The 22,537-nt window shown below is 35.0% G+C and overlaps 1 protein-coding gene across 17 annotated transcripts in view; it reads left to right on the top strand.

Moving 5' to 3' along the window:
• The first annotated feature begins 665 nt into the window (after window positions 1-665).
• The window catches only part of Alg13 (ALG13 UDP-N-acetylglucosaminyltransferase subunit), a 71,149-nt gene continuing 49,277 nt past the window's right edge, over window positions 666-22,537 (top strand). For 9 of the 17 annotated variants that reach the window (XM_013357758.4, XM_013357760.4, XM_013357759.4 and 6 more), the window contains exons 1-3: window positions 666-824; window positions 1,749-1,911; window positions 4,790-4,928. In XM_013357758.4, the coding sequence (XP_013213212.2) occupies window positions 744-824; window positions 1,749-1,911; window positions 4,790-4,928 (383 nt within the window). In that variant the 5' untranslated portion in view covers window positions 666-743. The other 8 variants (XM_040284479.2, XM_005323343.5, XM_040284440.2 and 5 more) reach the window with 8 other exon arrangements.

The following is a 22,537-nucleotide window of genomic DNA, read 5'->3' as shown; positions in this document are numbered from 1 at the left end:
TCCTGCTTCAGTTTCCACAGTAGTTGGGATTACAAGTGTGCACCACCACTCTGGGTTTATGTCTTTTTATTTCATTTTATTTAGGCGGTACTGGGGATTGAGCCCAGGGGCACTTTACTACTGAGCCGTTTCCCCAGTCTTTTTAATTTGTAAAATAAAATTGCAGAGATAGGCCTCAAACTTCTGCCTCAGTCTCTCTAGTAGCTGGGATCACAGGTGTGTGCTATCGTGCCTAGCCCTCTGGTTTATGTCTTTTTAGGAATACATTTTTAAGGATATGGTAATATTTGCCTGGAAAACCTTAAGTGCTTTTCCCCCTTTTCCCTAAATGGAAAGGGTAGGCAAGAGCAAAAAAATGCACATTCATGGTAACCATATTGAGCAAAGTTTCATTGCCAAATAACACCATGAAAAGATTTGTGATTCCCAAACAAGGATGCCTACTCAACACTTAAGGACAGTATTCGGATTTTTCTAAACTTCCATTTTTTGAAAAAAAAATTGTATTCGGCAATTTCCCAAATCATGGTGGAGGACTCGTGATCCTATACGTCAAGAATTTAGAATCTAGGCTGGCACGTAGACCGTTAAGTCGCTGGCTCCACCCTACTGGTGACATAGCTCCAGTGTAACCGCCTAAGGAAGGCTGTTACGAACTTCCGCCATTTGCTTAGAATGCTACGGCCGCGTGGCTTTGCTACGTCACATCCGGCCTTTGCGATTCGGGACTTCGAATCTGCGAGATGAAGTGTCTGTTTGTTACTGTAGGGACCACCAGCTTTGACGACCTCATTGCTTGTGTGTCGGCGCACGACAGCTTACAAGTGAGTGGGGGAGGCAGGCCGGCGGCGGCTTGCCTCGCCTCCCTTCGCTTCGCCTAGCTTCGCTTGTCGCTAGCCGCCGTTAGCTTTACTACTAGCCTTCGTAACCTTGCCTGACCGAAACGTTCGGAAAGAAACCTTCGCAGCTTTACCTCAGGTGCCTCCGCCCCTTTGCTGGCTCCTCCCCAGTGCCCGACTGGGGCCTCCCTCGCCTCACCAGCACCTTGGCGTCTTCCGTTTGCGGTTTCACCTCTCCCCCAGCCTTCCCCTTTCCCGCAGCCTTCCCCGGCCTCTCCTCCTCCTCCCCCCCCCCAGTCTCCTTTCCCCAGCTTTCCCCTGCTTTCCCCTTTCGAGTCGCCTCCGCCCCTCTTTCCAGCGGTTGTGTTTCTTGGAACTGGGGCCCCCGCCGAGCTGACTTCGCGGGAGGGTGTCTGCTTGCCTCTGGTTTCCCGGTCGCCTGTGGGTCCCGGGATCCACGGCAAGTGGTGTGGCCCTTTGAGCCCGCCGTGCGGGAATTTCGGTTGTGCGGCCCTCGCCCCGCTCAGCCCGAGTCTTTTCCTGCAGGCGCCCTTGGAGGATCGAGACCCTGCCCGCGCGGCGTGTCGGTTGCCCGTCTCATTCGGGCTCGCCATTCTAGACTGCCCAAGCAGTGAGGGAGAACTGGACTGTTCCTTGGTTGCCCCTCCCCCCTAGTTTGCAGTGCCTTTTTCGAAGTCTTTCCCTGTTGGTATTTTATCGGGATCAGGTGGGTGAACTGAGAATTAGATTAGGGCTCCCCTTTTGGTTTCAGGATGGGGAAAATTGGCCACAGGCAGGCTGTTTGGCAATGCGTGCGCGGGTCTGAACGCCGACCTCAGGGATTGTTGTTGTCACTGCTCTTACAGTAGCCAATTTAAAACGCCCGCGTTTTCTTATTTCCTGTTTTAGATCATCAAGAGCCTTGGTTACAACCGACTTATCCTCCAAATTGGTAGAGGAACGGTGGTACCGAAACCGTTCAGTACTGAGTCATTTACCCTGGATGTTTACAGGTACAAGGAGTCCTTGAAAGAAGACCTGCAGAAAGCAGATCTTGTTATTAGTCACGCAGGTAAAGTGTCTTAGAGTCTCAGCATTCAGTCTTTGATAAACAGTAATTAAGTAACTTATGCAAACATTTTCCTGGCAAAAGTAAAACCACTTAATGAATTGTTATGCAGAATATATTCACTGTAGCCCAGCTGGATATGATAATTACCTGAATACTTGAATATAATAATTGAGAACTTTGGCTCACAGAATTTAGTGTTTTAGGGCCAAGAAGGATGGGAAATTAATTACTGTAGCACAACGTTACAATAAAAAACCCTAAGCACAAAGAAGCAAAGTAATTTATTCAATGACGTGCTATGAATTATCAACCTAAAATTAGTACTAGGGCTTAGATCTGAAGGACTGTTCAGCCTGCTCATTGGCTGGGTTGGTGTTGGAGAAATTGGCTTTGAAAGGTGTTTTTTTTTTTTTTTTGCACATTTTTATTAAGTGTGAGTGTGAAATACATAACAGTCAAAATATTCTTTTCCCCTTATTTTTATTAGTACATTCTAGTTGTACATGATGGGTGGGATTTATTGTTACATATTTGTACATGCACACAATATGACAAAAAATATTCTTTAACAACTACTTATTCTTTGTGTAAGTCATTTCTTTAGAAGAACCATCTTGATGATCTTGTTGATGAGACTTTCAGTACATTAGGAGAATTGCTTTTGGGTAGCACTACAGTTTTGACTGCTGTGAGAAAGGTTGATTTTAAAAAGTCTAGTTTGAGGAGAGAAAAGTTACTAGAAATAGATGTTAGTGACATTGGTAATTAAAAATGTATAGCATAATAGCCAATAGAACTTTTGACATGGCTATAGCTCTTTTTATTTTGAGACACTGTGTCCCTAAGTTTCTTAGGGTTTGCTAAATTGCTCAGGCTAGCCTCCACCTTGTGATCCTCCTTTCTCAGCCTCTTGAGTCTCTGACATTACAAGTGTGTACCACTGCACCTGGCTTGGTGTCTGTTCTTAACTTCTACCCTGGCATAGGATATATACATATCCTATGTATATCTACTCACATCTCCTAGATGATTTTAGATTTCAAAGTTCTTTTTTGAGTTGTTCTCTTTGTCACCATCTCCTCAAATAGGGCATTAATATCCAGGATATACAAAGACCTCAAAAACCTTAATACCAGAAAAACCAACCCCATCAATAAATGAGTAAAGGAACTAAACAGACCCTTAAGAAGAAGAACTACAAATGGTCAACAAAAGAGAAATGCAAATTAAAAGTACACTGATATTCCATCTCATTCCAATCAGAATGGCAATTATCAAGAATACAAGTGACAATCTGGGGTGCTTAGTAGTAAAGCACTTGCCAGGCATGTGTGGGGCACTGGGTTGGATCCTCAGCATCACATAAAAAAAAGGTATCTATCTACAACCAAAAATATAAAAAAAAATACAAGTAACAGTGTTGGCGAGGACATGGGGGAAAGGGGCACATATACCTTATTGTATATGTGCCCCTTTCCCCCATGTAATTAGGGACTGTAATTAGTACAACCACTCTGGAAAGCAATGTAGAGATTCCTCAAAAAACTAGGTATAGAACCACTATATGACTCAAGTATCCCATTCCTTGGTATATATCCAAGGGAGTTAATACAAGCATTCTGCAGTTATGTGGCCACGTTAATGTTTATAGCAGCACAAGTCACAGTAGCTAATCTATGGAACCAACCTAGATGCCCTTCAATAGTTGAATGAATAAGGAAAATATGTATATACAATGGAGTATTAGTTATAAATAAAAACATTTATGGCATTGGCTTAAAAATGGAACTGGAGACTATCATGCCGAGTGATAAGGGGGGAGGTGTTTACAAAAAGAATAGAAGTATGATCAGAGGAATAGTCAAAGGGGAATGAAAGGGAGGGAGGAGGGTTGGGATAAGGAAAATCTGTGGGATGAATCTAACTTTCCTGTGTGTATATATGAATATACCACAGTGAATTTCACAATTATGTACCACCACAAAATATTAATTAAAAAAACAGTAGAAAGAACAGTAGAGGGAAGGAAATGGGAAGTGGGAAGAAGGAAGGGGAATGAGAAATACTGGGGACTGAATTGGAGCAAATTATATGCCATGCTTTTATAATTATAGTATATTGTCATGTATAACTAAGAAAACAATTAAAAATTAGTTGAAGTTGAATTCTTCCATACACACACATTCATAGAGGTCTAGCCTTGACTACCTTCAGGATGGCACTTCACAGGTAAACTCAAATGGTATTAAGAGTTTTTCTTTATTGTGCCTGTCACTATTTTAGTCTTGCTTTTACTACGTGTGGTTGAATAGAAGTGAAGTACAGTTATCCCTTGGTGTCCACCAGGGATTGGTTCCAGAACCCCTGAGGATACTAAAATCTGAGATGCTCTCATGTCCCTTACATAAAATGACCTATTACTTACATATAACCTATGTATATCCTCCTATATACCTTAAGTCCTGTCTAAATTACTTATGAGTAGTTGTTATGCTATATTTAATGGAGCAGTGGTTAAGTCTACATGTTCTATTGGTCTAGTCTAAGGATGTAGAACTTGAAGATATAGAGAGTCTTTTGTATAGTTTCACATACAATGTGTTGAACTTGAATCTTAACTTGGATTCAAGGCCATTCCAAGTGTAATACTAGAGAGCAGGTAACAGCACTAAATCATAGGCCGTACTATCATCAGCAGTAATAAAATGTATTTTTTAAATTCAGGTTTATTAACAGTAACTGTTAAGTATATTTTTGTCATTTTCGATATATAATTGAAAGATCTGGTTTAATGATCTGTCAATTTAAGTTATTCAGCTTAAGAGTTCTAACCACCTTAACTTTTTCAAAATCATATTAACAGATTTTATTTTTGTAGGTGCAGGAAGCTGTTTGGAGACTCTGGAAAAAGGCAAGCCACTTGTGGTAGTTATAAATGAAAAGTTAATGAACAATCATCAGCTGGAATTGGCAAGGAAGCTACACAAAGAGGGGCATCTTTTCTATTGTACCTGCAGGTATACTAGAGACTGATTATTTGATCTCTAATATTTTCCTTAGCTGTTCTTATCTAACCCATCTGTCTGTTTCGCCTCTTACCTTCTCACACTTACCAAACATACTTTAATTTTCTTATCTATAAAACCTTCTCATTTGTATCTCCCTTTAACTTTGATCTGTGTTGTATTTTATTCTGGATCTGTGGCCATTTCTTTGCATGTAAATATTTGAGAGTGTATGAGTATATGCTCGTTGGTATGTAAGTTTTCGTGAATCTGATTTTTAGTTCATTATTTACATTTTCAGTATTCCAGGAAGACATTTGCTTTCTTCAGTTAAGATTTTGACTTTACTGAGTCCACTGGAATCCCTACATTAAAAGTATTTACTCATTTATTCAGTTATACCTAATATGCAGTGGGCACTGTTTTAAATGGTAGGGATACATGTTCTCATGGTACTTAAATTCTAGTGGTAGAATTTCACATGATGAAATACACTACAAGGGAAGTAAGACAGGATGATGCTATAGAGTTGGGCTGAAGACTAATGAGATAGAATCCTCAGATAAGGCTTGACAAAGTATAAGACATTTGAGGTGAGACCTAAGTACAGGGATGAGCCAGTCATGGGAAACTATAGATACCAAGGAACAGCAATTGCAAAAGCCCTAAGTGAGAAGTGAACTTGGAAGCTGATGTGCTTGAGAAATAGGAAGGTTAGTGTGGCATGAATATAGTGTGCAAGGGAGAGAGTAGTATGATGCTGGGAGGGGAAAGTTTATGTAAGAGCTCTGATTATATTCTTAGTTTAATGGGAAACCATTGGAGCTTTTTAATCAGAGGAATTACTTTATGGTGAGAAGTATTATTTTCTAGAAGTATATTAGAATTCAACAAGAACTGATCAACATCAAATAGAAGGATGAAGAAAGTTGCTGATTTGTTTTGTGTTAGTTCTTCCTTGACACTAGAAGCTTGTCAGAGGGCCAGGTCAGTAATTCCCAATTGTTTGACTTAAAACCTATTCTTATTGGAAGTATTAAAGTATTTTATACTATATTATAGTTAAATTGATGTTGGATTTAAAATAAAGAATACTAGAAGAAATTAGCTAGAACATAAAAACCTTTCAATTTTCCTGCTTCTATATCTTACACACTCAGTGAATACTTCATAAAATGTTCTTTGAGTACCTATTCTATGCCAGGCATTTTTTCTAGGCAGCTGATATATACAACCAGTGAACAAAACAAAGATTAATGCTCTCATTGGGAGGAAACAGATTCATTGATTGTTTCAGGAGTAAAATTGTTGGTGTCATCATACCTTTAATGATGGAGAGGAGGGAGGATGTCAGAGTGGCTTTGTAATATAGAAGCCAGTCAGAAGGTAATTAAAATTATGTATGCTTCAGATAATGGGCACAACTTTCCCTTGGGTAGTTGATATTAGGGATTAGCATCATTTTTTCCCCAGCCCTTGCATTCCCTTTTTAAAATTCTTATTAGTTATACATGATAGTAGAATGCATTTTGACACATCATACATAAATTAATTAACATTATTTTTGCTTTGTTTTTGTGGTGCTGTGGAACACAGGGCCTTTTGCGTGTGAGGCAAGCACTCTACCAACTGAGCTATATCCCCAACCCGAAAGACAAATTTTCATCTTCCTAACTGCTTTATTCAAGGCAGTGTTCCCAGATGCTTTTGATGAGTATTTTTATTCAAAATGTTAAATCAGCTTTGATTTTTTTGTTAGTTTATTATAAAAGGGAAAGCACTGATTTCATGAATACATCCTGATGTTTTACTCATGCTGAAAAGGAAACTATACAAGTCTCCTATTATAAAATTATAGAAGTCTTTTTATGTTAATTTCAGGAAAATCCCACACATGAAAGCATTAAGAATCAATAATTGGTTGTGTTTTCATTTTAGGTAAATAATTTCTTCCTCTAAACCTAGGCTGGGTGGTGGTATATTTGTTCTAATTTAGGATATAAATACATGATATAAATACATTTCAGAGGTAATAGTTTTATATTGTTCATATCCTTATTGCCAGCATGCATGGTGATTGTATATTGCTTAATTATATATTATCAATAGTAAGTTACCTGTAAAAATGTTGTATCACAGTCTTCATGCATGGTCTAGCTTACCTTTTTGTCTCGCAGTTATTACTTTTGGTATCATTTATTCTGTTTTTATATATTGTTTCATTTTATTACACCACAGTCCTAAGAAGTATTATGAACCTATGTGAACACATTATTCATAATGTAAAAGTTCTGAACTATTTCGGTTGACTTGAGAGAAAATATTTGTTTAATTCATATTGACATTTTATACTACTCTTTTTATTATGATAATAATCTTAGTATGTATACCTATAATATTAAAGTACATTAAGACTCACATTTACAGTTTAAGGATTGTTGTATTCTTGGAAGTTAGTCAGTCATCAAGTGGGCAGCAGATGAATTATGGAATTTTCTCCCATTACCTAATATTTTTCTTCTTTTGTTTTAGCACGCTTCCGGGGCTGTTACAGTCAATGGACTTATCAACACTGAAATGTTATCCTCCTGGCCAGCCAGAAAAATTTTCTGCATTTTTGGATAAAGTTGTTGGATTAAAAAATAAACATTAAACTTTCATCACTTTAAAAACATAAAAACACCCATAAATCCAACCTGTTGATGTGATTAAGTCAAATTAAATACATAAAACATTTATAGAATAATATAAACTAATAAACTTCCTACATTTATAGAACATATAGGAAATTTTGTGGTGTGAACATTGCATTTGGGTTCAAATCCTAATTGCAATTGAGATTTCCCTACTCTTCATTATATAGTGAGAATTCACAGGTTTTTGTCCTAAAATCTTAAATGCATTTGGTATTGTGGGAAAAAAATGAATGAAATTTGGAAACTGACAAAAACCATAAATATAGTTTGGTGTTCCTTTGAGTAAAAACTGAAACAGTAATAAGTCACTTTTTTTTGCATGACAATCGGCATCTTTAGCTTCATAATCTAAGGAAACAAAAACATTCTGGGATGTGCTCTGTGGAATAAAAAGCTTGATAATTGCCTTAAAAATATGGTTAAGTTACTTAGCATGTTTGGAGAGATTACTTTTATTCTGATGAATAGAGTAAAAGGAATATATTCACTTTATTTTCCTCTAACATGTAATGTGATAAAATATCTTGCTCAATGTCAAAATTTTAAAGGATTGAGAATAATAAATCAAAAAGAACTTATGTTAGTAGAATTTATGTTAATTTTTAAGGCTACCCTCTACAGTGGTAACTCAACATTTACTATAGTATAGAAATGAACAGTGTATGTCGTTATAAAATTAGTCTTGCAAGTGAATATTGAATGATCTTATTGTTTAATGGCTTAAATATATGGTTTTAAAATTCATATTAGAACTTGAGATAGGTACATTGTGAAATTCTTTCTGATTAGAGAAAGTAGTCTCAACCTTTTAAGATACATTAGATCATCTCTTAAGTTCCAATAATTCTCTGATAGAAAGTTTATCCATGAAAACAGAACATTTAATATACAGACCTTGTTATATTACTATGCCAAATGTTCAAAGTTCCAAGCATTTTACTTGGAATGCATTAATAATGTTTTTTGTAGATTTATTTTTCTGATTATTTTTCTTTGGCTAATGATAAAATAAATTCTTGCTAATGGTAGAAAAGGTGGTTGCTGAGAAGTACTCTGGGTAGCAGGAGGAAGCCAGCTTCGATTAAAATTTTGCTGAGAATAATCTAAAAAGTGAGTAATCCACATGTACATAGTTGAGAATTCACAGCACCATAATACTTCTATATTAATGTATGTTATAGAAAAGGTCTTATTCAAATACAGGAAGAGACTTAGTGTTTTCTGGGCCCTCTTAAAGTTTTTCTTGTTCAAGGAAAAAGTTGTTGGCATAAGGCAATATTGGTTACTCAGTTTTATAGTTGTTTTATGGCATGAAGTACTAACCTTAGAGAATCGGGAATGAAAGTTTTTACTCATACATCAGACAACCAAACATTGGGTCCCTAAATCTCTTCTACTTCCCTGCAATAATGAACAACCTAGATTTCATTATTTCATTCAATAGAGGCATATGTCAGTGGTGTCCATTGTGTATATAATGTCTCTGACTGCACTGTTGTAGAATTTTATGTTGTGGGGTTTTAAATCAAAGTATACTTTCGAATCCTAATTTGGTAGTGTTCATCAAGATGATCCAGTTCATTTCCCATGGCTTGTCAGATGAGGCAAGAGGTCAGAGATTAGTTTGCCTAGTAGCAGTTCCAAGACCCTATTCTATTCATTTTCTACTATACCATAATATGTTGTTTTGTTTATAGTTGTTTGCTCATTATTAGTTAACTTTCATCCCCTTTGAGGAAGGTTTATTTCCAGAAGTTCTTTATTTGATAAGGAATCTCACTTAACCGGGTTTTCCAACTGAAACTTAGCAGCTGATTTTTTTTGGAATCTACCAAAAGGATCTATGTATGTTTGATGCTAGATTGAATTAAAACTTTAAGGCAGTTGGAGATGAAGAAAATTTAGGTAACCGTGCACACCATGCTAAGATTTTTTTGGGGGAAAAAATTCTATTTGATATTTTTCTCAAAGTTTGATATCACTACATGATAGGTTCGGGTTCTTAAGAGTCAGTCAAAAAGTAGAATGCAGTTAATTTAGCAGGTGTTTACATTCCAGGGATAAGGAAGCAAAAGAGTCGATTGGGAAATTCATACCATGGATAGGTTCAGAGGTGAAAGTATGGTGTTGGAGAAGGTGGAAGTGATATAATGTTTTGAGATGACCTTGAGAATTACGAATTTTATACAATGACATAGTTTGGAGGAAAGAGAGCTGAAAGGTTTCCAATGAACCTGATGGTAGAGTACTGTAAGATTTAAAGTAATCACTATCTGAAAGTACTATCAGGAGCTTTGACTTGAGACCCTTTAGAGCTCTACTATGTGTTCTTTAAAGGTAAATCATACAGATACAAAGGATAATATAAAAAGATTGAGACTAAAATCAGGAATGATACAGTAATGTAGGTAGTTTTTGCCTTTTATTATGATGTAAACACTAAATCCCATTGATTTCATAATGTTAATTTGCAGAGGTGACTGAATCTGCTTAGAGTTTGAAAGATGAGGTGTGTGGACAGATTATATGGAATTTTTTGGAAAGATTTGGAATAGGTGATTATGATAGCTGTGTGGTGATCAATTTTTGCTCTAAAAGTTGTACCATATTTGAATGAAGATAACAGTTAACACTTGCTGAATACTTAGTACATATCAAGCACTATTCAGAATACTTAACATACTCATTTAATTTTTCTAGTAACACTATGAAATAGTTGATATTGCCCCATTTTGCAGATGAGGAAATTGAACTCGGGAGTTTTATGCCATCTATATGTCTTAGAGGTGAAAGGAGGTCTGGAAATTGTAATTGAAGCACTGAACTGAATTCTGGTATATTTCCTTGATTTGTGAGGACAAATGAAGACAATATTTGTGGCAGAATATTTGAATTCAGTTGACTCTTCCCTGATATTCAGATTGTGTGTTGGCTACAGATACATATATAACCTATTTGAGTTTTTACATTGCTACTTTATAGCACACTGATGGTTATTTATAGATATTTTTCCTAGTTTATGTGATTGCAAGTTATTTAAAATATTTTTTTCCTTAAATGTTTGTATTTTAAGGTTCTTTTTTTTTTGGATCCTCTTTGCTTTGTGGTTTTTTTCTTGCTATTTTCATGACTCCTAGAGCCTCTCCTTCTATTGAGTCTTATATGTATATCTCCTAACTCTGATTAGAGTTGCTGAATGATTTCCAGTTTCCTGTTTGTTAATTCTGAAAGCACTTTAAACATGATGTGCTCCAAACTAAAGTCATATTTCTCTTTTCATATTACCTGAGGTCCTTATCTTCATTACTGGTACCCTATTTAGTCAGTCCTCCAGTCTTTAACTCGTACCTCCAACCCTTTATAGGTAATTGATCAGATTTTTTTTTTTACTTCCTAAATATTCAAGCTCATTTATTTGTATATTCAGTCTTGTAATACAAATACATGTTGAGAATCTACTTCTGTATCAACAGGATTCAAGACATGATTCTTGCTCTGGAGGAGCTTCTAATAGTCTAGTTGGGGAAGAACTATGTCTTATACATTCTTGAGTCCTCTTTCTGAAATGGACTAGGCTCCATTAATGTTGAATGTACTTCTGTATTTAGTACTTTTTTTCTGATCTCAAGTAGGATTTTATATTGGTTCTAGGGAACAGTCATCTTACATTTATTTCCTATTGACTCTAAGTATCTAGTCTTTCTCTTGTTCCAAAGATGTGTCCATCACACTGTATGGTGAAGTTCATAGGGCCAAATATTTATAGGAACAGCATCCCAAATATCATTAATGATCCTTTGAAATATTCTGATGGAATTTGTCAAATAATGGTGCTTGTTGAGGATTTGTGGCAAAACATGATATTTAAAAATCAGGTACATGAAAAGCAGTAGCTATAGTATTTTCCAGTAAAAGATTATGTGGAGAAAAATTAGAATACCACCAAATTATTGTTAATTTTTAGATTGGTAATTCCCTACATGAATATTATAGAATAATATTTATATTGTTCTTTTAATTCTTAGAATTTTGTAGGTGGGCAAGAAAAAAAAATAGATAAATAGGAATGCAAAATATGCTTTTCAACATTGATGTATATATTTAATATATGTATTTAAAAAATTATATATATATATTTATTTTTATATAATATATATATATATATATATTATTTTTTGGTACTGGGGATTGAACTTGGGTGCATTCAACTACTAAGCCACACCCCTAGCCCTATTTTGTATTGTATTTAGAGACAGGGTTTCACTGAGTTGCTTAGCATTTGCCATTGCTGAAGCTGACTTTGAACTCATGATCCTCCTCCTGAGCCACTGGGATTACAGATGTGCACCACCATGCTCAGCTGATGTCAATATTTGAAAAAACGTTTTGAAGGACTTTATATGCCATTATGTATAGATAGTAGACTGTCTGTCTTGGTCTTTCATGTCTAGAATTTTATTTTCATAAATTTTGCTAAAATTATTTTGATTGACACACCATAACTTTGGACATGATTTTGTTCTTGGCTGCTGCAGTTTTATTCTTTGAGGCAATGGTTTTTAAGCTTTATTTGGTGCTTCTCTGTGTGCTTACACACATATACAACTTTGTTGTGACTTTCAGGAAAATTGTAGTCACCAGGTTACAAATCTCCAGACTGAAGCCAACTTTGATATTTGTGATATTATTTCTTAGGCATTGTTGATAGTGTTTTGGTGGTAGCTATTGTACTCCTTTATAATTAAACCCTTCCAATTAAATACATCCAAGTTTAGTAATTTCCAGTTTCTATAATGTAACACAAGCCATAAATTTCTGAAGTTTAAAACGTACCCAAGTGGCACATTTTGAAACTAATAGTCTTGACTATTAGTTCACTGTCTATATCCCATAATGTCTTGTGTAGCACTGTTTCTAATTGTAAGAAGGATTGAATGGAATGTATTTTATTCATAGTAATTATTTTAGGATAAATATTAGGCTCTTTAGAGTAGGTGACCAGTGAAGCATTGTATTATTTACTGTCAAGTGTCCATCTATAAATACTTGTTTTTTAAACTCTATCACTGTTGGAGTAATGTCTGTGAGAAGGTATACATTCCTTCTTTTTCATTGTTCATTTCTACTTTTATACAGGATAACATACTGGTTATTTTCTACTGCCAGTGTGAAGTAGATGGCTAATATATTCTTCAAATTTATAAGCAAAAACCATTCTTAGATCCTGTGTCTTAAGTAATTTTCTATATGACAGTTTAACTTCCCTAATAGGTGATTTCTAAGACATCAATCATGTGGCATGTTTGAAAGTTAAAATAGTTTTCTCTTTTTTTTTTATTTTAAGAATTAGTACTAGGCTTAGTGATATTTCCTAAGAATGCAAAGTAAATAATCCTAAATGATACAGAAAGCAGGGTCTTCATTGTAATCCATTTTAAAATTTATATTCAGTCTCTAATTGGGGTTATAGTTAGAAAATTTAAGTTTATCTAGGAATGAGTCTGAGTGCTTCAAAGAAAAGGTTATGATCTGTATTCCTCCTTGCCCTAAAACCCCTGTCTGTAGACTGATCTTACATCAAACAAAAACCAACCCTCAGTGTTTCAGTGTCAGTGATATATATAACTAAATATAAATATATAATGTATTATTTTCTGTTTTTTTTTCAAATCTATATTTGATGCTTCAGGCGAAATGGGGAAGAGAAGGGAATGAAAGCAACTGGTCTGGGTAATATTTGTTCTGTTTTGCATTTTTGAACTGGGATCACAGTGCTGGGAAATCCATTCTTATTTTTGTCATTATTTTCTCCGTAAAACTTGAGAAAGGTGTTTGTTGAACAGGGATGTGAAGCTGTGTTTTGGTGTTCCCTTTCTTCAAATCCTGCTTTACTGTTTGAAAGTCCACCATGAAAAGTGGCAGGCTCTAGTTCAAGGGTGCTGATTATTTGTTTGTTTTATATCAGGGATTGAACCCAGGGTATTCTACCACTGAGTTACATCCCTAGTCCTTTTTTTTAAATAGTTGTAGATGGACAACATGCCCTTAATTTATTTTTTAATGTGGTGCTGAGAATCAAACCTAGTGTCTCATACATGCTAGGCAAGTGCTCTGCCACTGGGCTACAACCCCAGCCCCATCCCTAATTCTTTTTTAAGACTAGGTCTATCGAAGTTGCTGAGGCTGGCCTTGGAACTGCCCCAGCATCCCACACACTGGGATCACAGGAATGTGCCACCATGCCAGACTTTAAGGGTGTCGTTAAAAAATGTTTTAAGGAGCCGGGGTTGTGGCTAGGTGGTAGAGTGCTTGGCTAGCATATGTGAGGCACTGGGTTCAATTCTCAGCACCAAATATAAATAAACAAACAAAGGTCCATCAATGCTTTAAATTTTTTTTCACAATGTTTTAAAAAATGTTTACTGTTGCCATTTCAGTAATGAACAGTAAGAGGTTCTACAGGGTTATTTTCCTCAATTGGCCCCATGTTTTTGGGTACTAAAATAATTGAAATAAATTTTTAGGACTAAATTTTTAAATTGCCTTTTCATTAGGATATGTTACCACTATAACTTGTACATCACAGATAATATGTGTGTTGAGACATGGAATGTTAGAATTAAAACCATAAGTATTCATGTTGTACTACAAAGAGTTTATTTGATCCTTAAAAAAGGAAATAAACAGTTCTAGAGAAATTAAAGCATATGTCACGTTTTCTAGCTAACTTGTATAAATCGTAGTAATACAATTAAAGAACCCCATTAGTATGATAGGTCAGATATGTTAATTTTCTCTAATAATTTAGTGAATTGCTTTGTCAGCAGCTAACAGCAATTAATAATTAATTAGACACTTAGTTGCTAATTGATGAATTTGCAATATCTTTTGTAATTATGCCATAACCCTAGGTTTAGATCACAGAAAATGTCTAAAGCAACATTTCTCAAACTTTGAAATTTGCATTTTGAATGTCAAAGATATGGTGTGCACTATTTATTGAAATTTTGTCTTTGAAATTTTATTTTTAGGAGCAATGATTAGTGAATTGTGGGACATATCAGTTCTAGAGCAGTAGTTCTTAAAGCGCATTCCCTAGACCAGCAGCATCAGCATCCCCTAGAAACTTGTTAGGAATGCAAATCCTTGGGATCTATGCCAGATCTGCTGAAATCATAACCTGTGGAAAAGAGGCACCATGGTTTAACTAGTCCTTCACTTGAGAACTACTGTTCTAGAGGTGTATGGGATTGAAGTCCTTTGCTGTAGAAAATAGTCAGTTGGGATTTCAAGTGCAATGGATATTTCAAAGGATAACATTAAATACCCTGAAAATTGCTTTCTATTATATATACAAGATGAAATGTAACATTTTCCCACAGGTCTTTTAAAAATAAAATCCTATTGTACTAAGTTGGAAAATGTAACCTGTCCATAACCACTTTGAGCCCTTGTTCACATTTTTTTTTTCTGCTTTGGTGTGTGTTTCTTTGTAATAATTGATGCAAACATCAGAACATTATAGTTTTAGTTCGAGTACTGTTATTGTTTGGATGCAAATATTGAACAAATCTTGTAATTATTCAAAGCCTGCTTATCTGTAAAATAAGTATTATGGTTGATTATGCTATTCTATTCTTTGCTAACAATAAAATGTTTAAATTTAATTTTTAAATTAAGGTAATGCATGTAAATAGTTTAACTAGTTCTATAAGGCTTATAATAGAAACAGCAGTCTTATATCCCAATTTTTGCCATCTCTGAATCCTGCTTCTTTTAAGTGATCATATTTTTATGAATATTGTATTGAAATTGGTTTTGGTTTTTATTTTTTAAATTTGAATATCATTTATAGGCTTCCAACATAGGAGACTTGAAAAATTGATATTCTTAATGGACAAATCATAATTGTATACATTTATGTATATAATTCTGCATTATGGTGTTTGATACATGCAAACATGTATCAATGATTAAATTAACATTTCAATAGTTATATAATTTTTATGGCGAGACATTTAAGATTTACTCAGTTATATTGAAATATACAGTATATTATTAATGACTAACACTCTGCTGTACTTTCCTATCTACCTATAACTTTGTACCCTTTTATCAGCTACCCTTTTCCCACAAACCCCCACCTCTCATAGCCTCTGGTAACCATTGTTTTACTTTCTACTTATTGAGTCCGACTTTTTTAGATTCCATATATAAATCATGCAGTATTCGTCTTTCTGTATCTGGTTTATACATCATAGCATAATGTCTTCCAGGTTCACCCATGTTATCACAAATGACAGGATTTCCTTTTCTAAGACTGAGTAGTATTCCATTGTTTATATAGCATTTTCTTTATTCATTTATCTAATTGTGGACATTAAGATTGAATTAATATCTTGATTACTGTGAATAGTGCTTCAATAAATATGGAAATTCAGATAATCCTTTCACACCTATTTTCTTTGTGTATATATCTATATAGATGTAGACAGAAATGGGATTTCTGGATTATATGGTGGTAGTTTTTTTTTTAATATTTATTTTTTAGTTGTAGTTGGACACAATAACTTTATTTATTTTTATGTGGTGCTGAGGATTGAACCCAGGGCCTTGTACATGCTAGGTGAGCGCTCTACCACTGAGGCACAATCCCAGCCCCTAGTGGTAGTTTTTTTGGTTTTGTTTGTTTTTTGTACTGGGGATTGAACTCAGGGACACTTAGCCACTAAGCCACATCTCTAGCCCCCCCCCCCCTTTTTTTTGAGGCAGGGCTCTCTAAGTTGCTGAGGCTGGCTTTGAACTTGAGATTCTCCTGTCTCACACTTGATATTCTCCTGCCTCAGACTCCCAATCATTCATCTCTATTTTTTTAAATTCTTTTAGTTGTTGGTGGATATGATAACTTTTTTGTTTATTTTTATGCAGTACTGAGGATTGAATCCAGTGCCTCACGCTAGGCAAGAGCTCTACCACTGAGCCACAAGTCTGGCCCCTCATTCATCTTTTCAATAAAAGTCATTCTAACCATGTGAAGTGGTACTTAATTGTGGAATCACTCTTTAAATTTATATTTTTCTTATGATTAATGATGGTGAGCATCTTTTATGTACCTGTTTACAATTTGTATGCCTTCATTTGAGAAATTTCTGTTAAGGTCACTTGCTCATTTATTTGTTTTCTTGATATTATTTTATTTCCTTATGTACTTCAGATATTAACCTCTAATCAGATTTATGGTTCAAGATATTTTCTCCTTTTCTGTGGGTTGTCTCTTCATTTTGTCGATTGCTTCCTTTGCTTTGCAGATACCTTTTTAGTGTGATGCCATACCTGTCTGTTTCTGCCTTTGTCTGTGCTTTGGGTCATTAAAAAATGTTGCCCAGACCAATGTCATGGAGCTCTTCCCATATTTCCTTCTAGTAGATTTATAATAAGTTTCAAGTGTTATATTTAAATCTTTAATCCACTTGGAGTTGATTTTTGTAGGTGGTATGAGATAAGTATCTCTTTTTATTCTAATGCATCTAGATAGACAATTTTCTTAATAACAATTTATTGAAGAGAATATCCTTTTCCCTTTGTGTATTCTTTGAGCCTCTGTAGAAATCAGTTTAATGTAAATGTGTGGATTCATTTTTAGGCTTTGTCCCTAGTTTCATTGGTCAATTATCAGTTTTATGCCACTAGCATCTTATTTTAAGTATAATCACTTTATAATACGTATTGAAAGCAGGAAGGTATTGCCAGATTTGTTCTTTTTGTTCAAGATTGTTTTAGCTGTTTATGATCTTTTGTAGTTTTATAAAAATTTAAGGATTGTCTTCCACAAACATAATAGAGTTTATTCTGTGATTATTCTAATCTGTAGTTCCACCAACAATGTCTAAGTGTACCTTTCCCCCCATGTCCTTGCCAGCATTTATTGTGCTGTGTGTGTGTGTGTGTGTGTGCGCGTGTGTGTGTGTGTGTGTATAAAATTGTAGGTGGACACAATACCTTTATTTTGTTTATTTTTATGTGGTGCTATGGATTGAACCCAGTGCCTCACACATGCTAAGCAAGTGCTCTACCATTTAGCTATAACCCCAGCTCCTATTCTTTGTATTTTTGGTTGATTGCCATTCTAGGCCAGAGATGAAATCTCAATGTAGTTTTGAGTTGCATTTCCCAGATTTCTAAGGATGTTAAAATTTTTAACATATTTGATGGCCAGTTGTATTTCTTTTGAGAAATGTCTGTTTAGTTCATTTGCCTATTTGTTGATGGAGTTATAATTTTTTGGTGTTTTTTGAGTTTTTTTTATGTATTCTGGATATTAATCCTCTGTTGGAAGAATAGCTTGAACTAGATGAACTCTTTTCATATCCTTAATTGTCTCCTTTTCTGTGCAGAAGCTTTTTAATTGATACCATCTCACTTATTGATTCTTGGTTTTATTTCTTGAACTTTAGGATTCTTATTTTAGAAGTTTGTACCTGTACCAATATGTTGGATTATTGACCATATGTTTTCTTTTATTGGTTGGAGTTTTTCTGGTCTAAATCTTAGGCCCTTGATGTACTTTGAGTTGGTTTTTGTGCAGGGTGAGAGACAAGGATCTAGTTTCATTATTTTTTTAAAAAATTAGACTATAAGTAGCTGAGGGTCTTCCTAAATTGTGGAGGCAGGCCTTCAACTTGAGATCCTTCTGCCTCAGCTTCCCAAGTGGCTAAAGTTATAGGCATGTGCCACCATATGGATATTTAGCTTCCCCAGCACCATTTGGTAGAAAAGTATCTTCTCCAACATGTTTTTGGCACTATTGTCAAGGATTGAATAAATGTATCTATGTGGATTTGTCTAGGTGTCTTCTAGTGGCCTTTGTGTTGTTTTTTATATATAATTTTTAGTTGTTGATGGACCTTTATTTTATTTATTTATATGTGGTGCTGAGAATTTAACCCAGTACCTCACACATGCTAGGCAAGCACTGTACCACTGAGCTACAACCCCAGTTCTTTGTGTCTGTTTTTATGCAAGAACCATGCTATTTTTGTTACTGTAGCTCTATAGTATAATTTGAAATTGGGTAATGTGATGCCTTCATCGTTCCTCTTATTGCTTGGTGTTGCTTTCCCTATTTTGCATCTTTTAGGACTTTTTAGGACTCTGGTCTAGTTCTTTGAAGACTCTCTGGTAACTTGATGGTGATCACATTGAATCTGTAGATCACTTTTGGTAATATGACTATTTTGATATTATTCTGCCTATTCAAGGGCGTGGGAGGTCTTTCCATCCTTTAGGGTTTTCTTCAATTTTTTTTTCAGTGTTTTATAATTTTTACTGTAGAGGTGTTTCACCTCCTTAGCTTTAATCTCAAGTATTTTTATTGAGGGTATTGTGAATAGAATTGTTTTCCTGATTTCTTTGTCAGTGAATTTATTATTAAAGTATAGAAAATATTGGTTTATGAATGTTGATATTGTATCTTGCAACTTTGCTGAATTTATCAGCTCTAGAAGACTTCTGGTGGAAGTTTTTTGGATCTTTTGAGATAGTATGTCATTAGCAAACAGATAATTTAACTTCTTTACCTATTTGTGTCCATTTGATTTCCTTCTTGTTTGATTGCTCTAGCTAGAGTTTCAAGAACTATATTGAATAAGAGTGGTGAGAATGTTCATCCTTGTCTGGTTCCTGATTTTAGAGGAAATGCTTTCAGTTTTTCCTCCATTCATTATGATTTTGGCTTTGTGTTTGTCCTATATAGATAGTCTTGATGATGTGAGGTAAGGTTCTTTTTTTAAATGTTTTTTTAAGATGTTGATAGATCTTTATTTTGTTCATTTATTTATATGCAGTGCTGAGAATCGAACTCAGTGCCTCAAACATGCCAGGCAAGCACTCTGCCACTGAGCCACAACCCCAGCCCCAAGTAAGGTTCTTTTATCACTAGTTTCTTCAGTGTTTTTAATGTGAATTAGTGTTGGATTTTATTGGAAGGTTTTTTCCTCATTAAGTTGATCACATGAATTTTCTTAATTTTATTTGGGATGAATTTCATATATTAATTTGCATATGTTGAACCAGGCATAAATCCCTGTGATGAAACCACCTTGATCATCATACACAATATTTAAACATGTTTTTGAATGTAGCTTACTAACATGAAGGATTTTTGTGTATATGCTCATCAGGGATATTGGTCTCTAGTTTTCTTTCCTTGCTATTTCTTTATCTGGTGATGCTGGCTTCATAGAATGGATTTATGAGTTTTCCTCCCTATATCATGGAATAATTTGAGGAGGATTGACATTTGTTCTTTAGAGGTTTTGTAGAACTCTGACTCTATCTGGTCCTGGGCTTTTCTTTGTTGGAAAGCTTTTTTTTCTTTTTATTACTGCTTCAGTATTGAGCTGATATTGGTCTGTTTAGGTTTTTCTTTATCTTCTTTGTTTAATTTGGGTAGGTCATGTGCCTAGAAATTTATTAATATCTTCATATTTTTCAGTTTATTTACATTCACGTTTTCAGAGTCATCCCCAATGATCCTCTGGATTTCAGAAATGTCTCTGGAAGCATCTTGTTTTTAATCTCTAATTTTGTTGATTGTGTCTCTCTTTTTTGTTCAGTTTGGCTAAAGGGTTTATCAATCTTGTTTACGTTTTCAGAGAATAAACTCTTTGTTTCATTGATCTTTTCTATTTTTAATTCTCTATTTCATTAATCTCGGCTCTGGTTTTAATTACTTCCCATCTTCAAATGGTTTCGGAATTAGTTTGTTTCTGCTTTGCTGAGGCCTTGGGATGTAGCGTTAGATTGTTTATTTGGGAACTGTGTGTGTGTGTGTTCATACTGGGAGTTGAACCTAGGGGAATTAACCACTGAGATAGATCTTTGGTCCTTTTTAATTTTTATTTTTTTGAGACAGGGTCTCACTAAGTTGCTAGGGTTGGCTTTGAACTTGTGATCCTGATGCCTCAGCCCCCTGAGCTGCTGGGATTACAGGCATGCACCACCATGCCTGGCCGTTTTTTTTGTTTTTGTTTTTTAATGTGAGCTCTTAATGAAGTGACTGTTTCTCTTAGAATGACTTTCATATTATTACAGAGATTTTGGTTGGTTGTATCACTATTCTTGTTTGATTTTAGGAATTTTTTTCTCTTTTCATTTCTTCTGTGATATATTCCTTGTTTGGAAGAGTATTGTTCAATCTCTGTTTATGTGCTTTTTTTTTTTTTTTTAAAGAGAGAGTGAGAGAGGGGGGAGAGAGAGAGAGAGAGAGAGAATTTTTTTTAATATTTATTTTTTAGTTCTCGGCAGACACAACATCTTTGTTGGTATGTGGTGCTGAGGATCGAACCCGGGCCGCACGCATGCCAGGCAAGCGCGCTACCGCTTGAGCCACATCCCCAGCCCTGTTTATGTGCTTTTTAAAAATACTTTTTTAGTTGAAAAAAATATTCATTTTATTTATTTTATTTATTTTTATGTGGTGCTGAGTATGGAACCCAGGGCCTCACACATGATAGGCAAGTGCTCTACCACTGAGCTATAACCCCAGCCTGTTTATGTGGTTTTTATATTTGCTATTACTTTGTAATTTCATTCCATTATAATATGACAACATTCAAGGGATTTTATTGATTCTTTTTTTTATTTGCTAAGACAAGCTTCATGACCTCATGGTCTATGTTGTAGAAGATTCCATGAGGTTCTGAGAAGAAAGTGAATTTAACTGTTGTCAGATGAAATATTCTATAGATGTCTGTTAGGTCCATTTGATTTATGGTATTATTTAGGTCAGAAATATCTATCATTGTTTGTTTTGGTACTGGAGATTGAGCTCAGGAACACTTAACCACTTAGTCTAATTCAAGTCCTTTTTTTTCTGGGGTCAAGTCATTTTATTGATGGGATTACATATTAAGGAATTCTGGAGTGCTGAAATGTACAATTAAATCCAACATCCTCCTGCACAGCCAGATTTTGCTGTTGCTGAAAGCTCAAGTCCATTGATTTATTTCCTGTCTGAGTGATTTTTGTTGAAAGTGGAGTATTGAGGTCTCAAAAAGGAGACTTTATCTCCTTCCCTCTTTTCTTCATTTTCCTAATCTAGTTTTATCACTTCTTGTGAAATGCATTTTCAGTGTTGACATTAATATTGCTTAAGAACAATATTGTTCACATCTGAACCATGCAATATTTACTGATTCCACTTCTGTGAAACTTTATTTTATCTTATTTTGTTTATTTTTTAATTTGTTCAGGTTTCTATTAGAAACATCTACATACCCTTTAACTGAAGTGTACATTTCCCCTTAGTAGTATATTCAAATAGATCAGGTTATCTAAAATATTTATTCCTTTTTTTCAGTGCTGGGGATTGAAACCAGGGCTTTTTGCGAGACAAGTGCTCTACCATTGAGCCATACTCTTAGCCCCTATTTATTTATTTTGAGGTGACTTTAATGTAGTTCTGTGCCCTCCTTTTACTTGAAGTATTCATGCTTTCTAGTTCCGGTGAGTGTCTTGTCTTTCTGAAATTTCTTCTTCATTTTTATCCTGGAAGATCTTTTTGCTTGTTTTGTGTTGAACTTCCTGTTTATAGGATTGTATATCTACCCTGCTTTTTGTTTCACTTTTTAATTTTGGTTTCAAGTTTCTTCTAGTAAGCTTCCTAAGACAGTCCATTTTGTTTATTGATTTTCCTAAGAAAGGGTGGTAAGGTTTTTGAATCTTTCTTTTGTGGTGCTGGGGATTGAACCCAGGGCCTTGTGCATGCAAGGCAAGCACTGTACCAACTGAACTATATCTCCAGTGCCTTGAATCTTTCTTGTCTGTAAACACCTTGCTCTACTTCTTGTTGATAACTTGGTATAGAATTTAAGGTTGGGAATAATTTCCCAACAATTTTTTTTACCTTTTTGGTACCATGAAATG

Source organism: Ictidomys tridecemlineatus, chromosome X, assembly GCF_052094955.1.
Source record: "Ictidomys tridecemlineatus isolate mIctTri1 chromosome X, mIctTri1.hap1, whole genome shotgun sequence".
NCBI lineage: Eukaryota > Metazoa > Chordata > Mammalia > Rodentia > Sciuridae > Ictidomys > Ictidomys tridecemlineatus.
Note: the sequence above shows the minus strand (reverse complement) of the source record. Positions and strands in the feature narration are given on the sequence as shown.